Raw genomic sequence first — 6,062 nt, forward strand, 5'->3', positions numbered from 1 at the left:
TTATATTTATGACAGAAACTTGATTATGACAAGTTCAAATTGAGTTTTGTTCAGTTGTTATCAATTTTGAACCATATAAGGGCTGAGCTCAAACTACTAAAGAATTTTCTCGACTTGCCCCTTGGCCCTTGCATAAAACCAACATCAGGGGACATGTATGTTCAATGCCAAGCCAATTTTTATTCACAGGTAGTTTAGGCCTTGTGAAGACAATTACTCTACCACCTAGCTACATATTCTAGACCATACATGCATAGAGGGGACCTTGACAAGTGAGTATGATAGAAGAATGCAGGAGTGAATTGGCTACATCTAATTTAGGGACCAACAGTATGAGTACTCGGGGTCCAGTTATCTCGTTAAATCGACATTAGCTTGTTTCTTTCCAGAGTGTGCGAAATCTTATAACCCGAAAATCAATCTGACAGCAGCTCCATTTCAGTTCTTTGGCCAAGATTGTAAGACGAACAATGATCAGAAATAAAACACGTATCCTTTATTTGAGAAATGTTATTATTACATAGGAAATATTGACAAAACTTGATTAACAAAATCACAAATGCAGGGAGATCCATTCAAACTAAGCAGAAGATCCAACACGTAGCTAGCTACTAATGCAATCACTAGTATATATTATTGCATACATATATGTATAGTTACATACAATTCTTTCGAGTGATACATGCACATACATTATGTGTCACATGAACCAATTCCGTTTGATTTTTCAGGAGATAGGACACAACAAGCGTGGAGTTGGCACAGCCACAAGTCGAGTCGCCCTCGGAGCAGTGAGACCAAACACATCATCAGTATCAACTTCACTTGGCTTCATACCATCAGGTAACTCCCAGTTAAAACAATGCAGAAGGTGAGCCACAGCTATCTCAAGTGCATAAAGTCCAAGTTGCATGCCTGGACAAGACCTCCGACCCGACCCAAATGGTATGAACTCAAAGTTGCTTCCTTTAAAGTCAGGCATACCCTCTTGTAGAAACCTAGAAGGCTTGAATGTGTCCGGGTCAGTCCACGAGTTTGGGTCTCTGTTGATGGCCCATGAGTTTATGATGACTCGAGACCTTGCCGGAATGTGATATCCAGCAACCTCCGCATCTTGGGCCGTCTCGTGTAAAAGTAGTGGGATGGGAGGGTGGAGTCTAAGAGTCTCTTTTATGCAGCATTTGAGGTAAGTGAGCTTGTCGAAATCACTTTCTTCAACACGACGGTGAAGCCCAACAACATTGACGAGTTCTTGTTGGACTTTTTTGAGGTCTTTTGGGCTCCTCATTAGCTCTGACATGGCCCACTCTATTGCAGATGCTACCGTCTCCGTCCCACCAAACATTACATCCTGAAACATGAACCCACACGAAAGAGACACAAATTTATTTTCGAACGGTGTGATTTTAGGACATACAGTATATGTATAAAAAATAAATATGGCCTTTAAAAGAAAAAAAAATCAGTGCATGTGGAGACTGGAGTAAAATTCAGACTTCCATATACCCACCACAAAGCTAAGTGACAAACTGTGAAGTTAGACAGCTTAATCAATATAGCTGACAAGCTCTTATCACATATGTAAAGGTATATGTCTAATGTATATGAATATGATATATATATATATATATGAAGTGAGTTGTGAGTTGGTTCAATGATTTAAATCTCCAATTTAATCCCATGTCCCAAAACCAGTCATATGAGTATTTAAATAAAAAATACTGGTAACTTATCGGTGTAAAAGTATATCATTTGCTGTTTTTAGGAGACGTTGATAATTCGAAATTTGTAAAAGATTAGACGATTGTGTGAGTGAAAAAAATAAAAGAAAATCGAACTACATACTTAAATTTCGAACGAAGTAATATATCTCTCAATATTTCAAAACTGTCTTATCTTAATTTTTTTACGCATTAGTCGAAGAAGACGGTAGTACCCATCTTGTCATATTCTTGATGCCAAACGATCCGGGGGAGTGAGCTACACATGGTCTGGCATATGGGAAGCGAAAGAGGAAATGAAGAAGGGTCTAAGATGGGTTTTGGGGGATGGCGAATCGATCAATATTGGGTCTGATAGATGGTTGAGGTCTCTGGATACGTTTTGTGCTAATGCATCTACTACTAGTGATTGGGCAAAACGATCGAAGGTGTCAACATTTTTTAAGGCGAACAGGAAAGAATGGGATGCAGAGAAAATTTATCTTCACTTTAATACAACTGATGCAGGGGCTATTCTTAATACGAGGATTCCACAAAATGGTACAAGAGACAGGATTGCCTGGGTCCATACCAAAAATGGACAGTACTCTGTGAAGTCATCGTATTATCAATGGTCACAAGCACACAGTGTTGGTGAGGAGATTTCGAGATCAGTGGGGTGGAAACGACTGTGGCAGCTACCGGTTCCGCATAAAATAAGAGTTTTTATTTGGAGGCTATGTCGCAACACTATTCCAGTTAGATACAGGCTTAGTGGAAAAGGAGTTCCAGTCACTATAAGTTGTCCGATGTGCATAGTGGATGTAGAACATTTACGTCATCTATTTTTTGAATGTAGCTTTGCAAGATAATGTTGGCAACTGCTGGACTTAGACTTTGATATGTATGATATGGAATACGTTTCAAACTGGCTAGTTAGTTTTTTTGCTACTGGGCAGTTGAAGGTTTTGGATAAAATGGCTGCTATGTTGTGGGGGATTTGGTATGCTCGGAATAAACGTATTTTCGAAGGTAAAGTTATGACTCCTGCAGTTGTTAAGGCCTGGTGCTTGAAGCAAGTTGATGAATGGCAGGCTGTGAATATAAAATCTGCTCATGCTCAGAATACTGGAGATGTCGCGGGGAATGGTAACCAGAGGTGGAAAAGGCCTAGGGAGGGTCATCTTAAAGTTAATGTTGATGCAGCTGTTACAGAGGGTCAAGGTTTTTTCTCGATGGGTATGGTGCTAAGGGACCATCAAGGTCAGTTTATGGCAGGAAAAACGATGAGGTTCGAAGGGGAAGTCACAGTTTTTGAAGCTGAAGCAACTGGTATCTTGGAGGCAGTGTTATGGGCTCGAGAGTGGACTGCAGATTTGGTCACGATCGAAAGTGACTCACTCCTCAGCGTCAATGCAGTTAATCAAAATCAGAGTTGCCTTCTGGAACTTGGTGATTTGCTGCAATATTGCCGAGAGTTACTTCGTAGTAATGGTAGATTAGTTCTTTGTCATGTTAAAAAGCACGCGAACAAGGTAGCTCATCAGTTAGCTAAATTTCCTTGTGAGCCTAATAGCTTTATTGTTTACTCGTCTCCTCCATCCTTAATGTTGGAGACACTTGTGTCGGATGATTTGCTATTCTAATGAAATCATTTTGATCAAAAAAAAAAAGTACGATGGAACAACTATTTATTTTACTAAATTACGATCACATATTATTCTATTATTTTTATTATAAATTTATAATTATTATATATTTATATAAATATTTTAAAAATATAATATAATTGGATAAATAAAAAATTAAAATATTAATAGGAACCGTGCATCGCACGGAATTTATACTAGTATACATAATATTATTATCAATTCTATACGCAATTTTCAGGTCTTATTCTTACACGTCACTTGATAAACCACTAGCTTCATCTTCAAAACTACTAGTGGAGAATCAAATAATAGGACCATTAATATCCCTTATATGTGCACCTATGACTGTCTCCTTTGTTGGTTTAGAGTATTCTCATGTATAATAATTGCTTCTCAGTTTTCAACATCAAACATATGAAGTTGATAAAATTAAACGTTTTACTTCGCATGCACGGCTCTGATTAAGTTGGATACCTTCAGAAAGTGGTATACTATAATTAGGCGAAGTAATTAAAGACTGTTGTACCCTTATTGTTTCAGCAAAAACATCTCACACCTATACGATACATGTCTTAAATTTAAAGATTTAAAACTTGATCCAATCATACAAGATAGAGATATTCATTTCTTGCGAGACTTCATTAAATTTGTAAAGCAGTTACCCACACACATATATAAATGAGAGTGCAATTATAGATTCGAGTTATGTCAAAAAAAAAAAAGGAATAAATAATCACAAATCAGCTTCTGCATGTCGGCATACTATAATTTGGTTTCCAATTCGATAAACATCAACTACCTTCAAATATTTCCATACAAGCACCAAATTACCCAAACTTTGGAATAAAGAAGTATTTTGTCAGGTGTTTACTAAATAAGCTAGACAAAACCCTACTATCTGGTATGTCTAACACTCGGTCAGATGGTAAAACTGACCCCGCTGAGTACTTTTGTAATGATAAAATTCAATTTGACCCAGTAATTAATTTTTATTTTTTGTAAATCAATTTTAAATTAATATGTTTATTTTTAGAAAAAATCTCGCTCTCATAATCAGCCTTATGTAAAACTTGACCCCGCCGTACTAAAAATTCTAGCTACGCGACTGATTCATTGCTAGGTGTTTGCAACTGTGGCTAATTTGTGCATGTTGGATGGGTGTCAGTGCTGGGTGTGTGTATAATGTGTTTTGTGAATGTTGGATGTGTGAGCTAAACATATATAGGAGTGTGTGCATGTTTATTATTAGCTAGTAGATGAAATATACTGCACTTACCATGATAATGGCTTTGATGTTATCTCTTGTGAGCTTCAAGGAGCTGTTCTGATCTTCAAACTCGCTGACTTTAGCCTTTTCTTCACCGTAAAAATCCAGCAATTCATACACCATATCACTGTTTCCCTCGTCGATAATACCATTTTTACTGCTCTTCTTTTTTTCAATGTGTGCATCTATTATTGAGTCTATGAATCCATCAAGCGATGCTCTAGCTTTAACCACCCGACCCATGAACCCTTGCGGATCTGCCCAAGTTAATCCCGGAACAAAATCACAGATATTGAATGCACCAAACAGTTTCGAAAACTCCTGCAATATCTTGATAAACTCGTCTTGGCCTTCGTGCGACAACGTCCCGAAAGCTGCCCGATAAATAATGTTCCTAGTTAACCCGAACACAAGCTCTCCAATATTAACCGAACACCCCGTCTTCGACAACACGATTTTCACCATGTCATCAACCTCTTCACGGACAGAGTCCCACGACTCTGCCCTTTTACGGCTAAATAACTTCATGACCGATATTTTCCGCATTTGGCGCCAAAACGGCCCGTAATTTGCGAAAGCCATATCCGCTCGGTCATAAGTTAAGTAGCTAATATTCATGGTAGCAGGACGGTTGGCAAAAATGTTGTCTTGAATTTGAAGAACTTCTCGGGCCATATCGGGAGTCGAAACGGTGAACATGTGAAGAAAACCCATACGGAGGTGGACAAGGCCGCCATATTGAGCAGCAAGTTTAGCCAGTCCACGATGAGATAGCTTGTCCATCATCAACAAGTTGCCGATGATGGGCCAACCTTTCGGGCCTGGAGGGTAACGTTTACGTCGAAAGCTGGACAAGAGAAAGAAACTAAGCAGCGGAAGAATGAAGAAGAGAATTGTCATGGCGGTAGTGTTGGTTTCCATGTTCAATTTTGAAGCTACCGCTGTGTTATCTTGTGTTAGGGTGACTCTTTATACACTACTTTTGTGGCTAGTTTCAATCATAAGGTGGTAGGTGAACAAAACATATCCTTGTATATATATTGAGAAGCAATCTGCCGATTTTTCAAAAATCGCCGATAAATTGTTTAAAAATATTTGTCCGATTTGACCGATTTTCGATAAATCGCCAATTAATCATCCGATATTTTAAAAATCGTCCCATAAATCGTAAATCGGTACCTCAACCGAATATTTTCGATTTCCGAAATCTGTAACACTGATTGCAACACATAAATATGTGAATAATTGTGGGTACAGACTACAGTCTATCATATTGTTTATATAGATATAATAAATTTATTAATTGTCAAGTACATAGATATAAATTATTTTATTATTAGTGTGCTTAATTGAAATATAACACTTGTGATACCCTAAAGTTTAATTCCGAAATTATATAAGTATTATATCCATAATTTTACGTTTTTTAACCATTAGGTTTTA

At 37.7% G+C, this 6,062-nt stretch overlaps 1 protein-coding gene across 1 annotated transcript; it reads right to left on the minus strand.

Moving 5' to 3' along the window:
• Positions 1–471: 471 nt before the first annotated feature.
• LOC141717794 (cytochrome P450 84A1-like) lies at positions 472–5,610 on the minus strand. The gene is made up of 2 exons (XM_074519991.1): positions 4,629–5,610; positions 472–1,351 (listed from the first exon to the last, which is right to left on the minus strand). Exons 1-2 carry the CDS (start codon positions 5,538–5,540, stop codon positions 728–730), a joined length of 1,536 nt encoding a protein of 511 aa, XP_074376092.1. The 5' UTR covers positions 5,541–5,610; the 3' UTR covers positions 472–727.
• Positions 5,611–6,062: the final 452 nt, after the last annotated feature.

Source organism: Apium graveolens, chromosome 4 (assembly GCF_009905375.1).
Source record: "Apium graveolens cultivar Ventura chromosome 4, ASM990537v1, whole genome shotgun sequence".
Lineage (NCBI taxonomy): Eukaryota > Viridiplantae > Streptophyta > Magnoliopsida > Apiales > Apiaceae > Apium > Apium graveolens.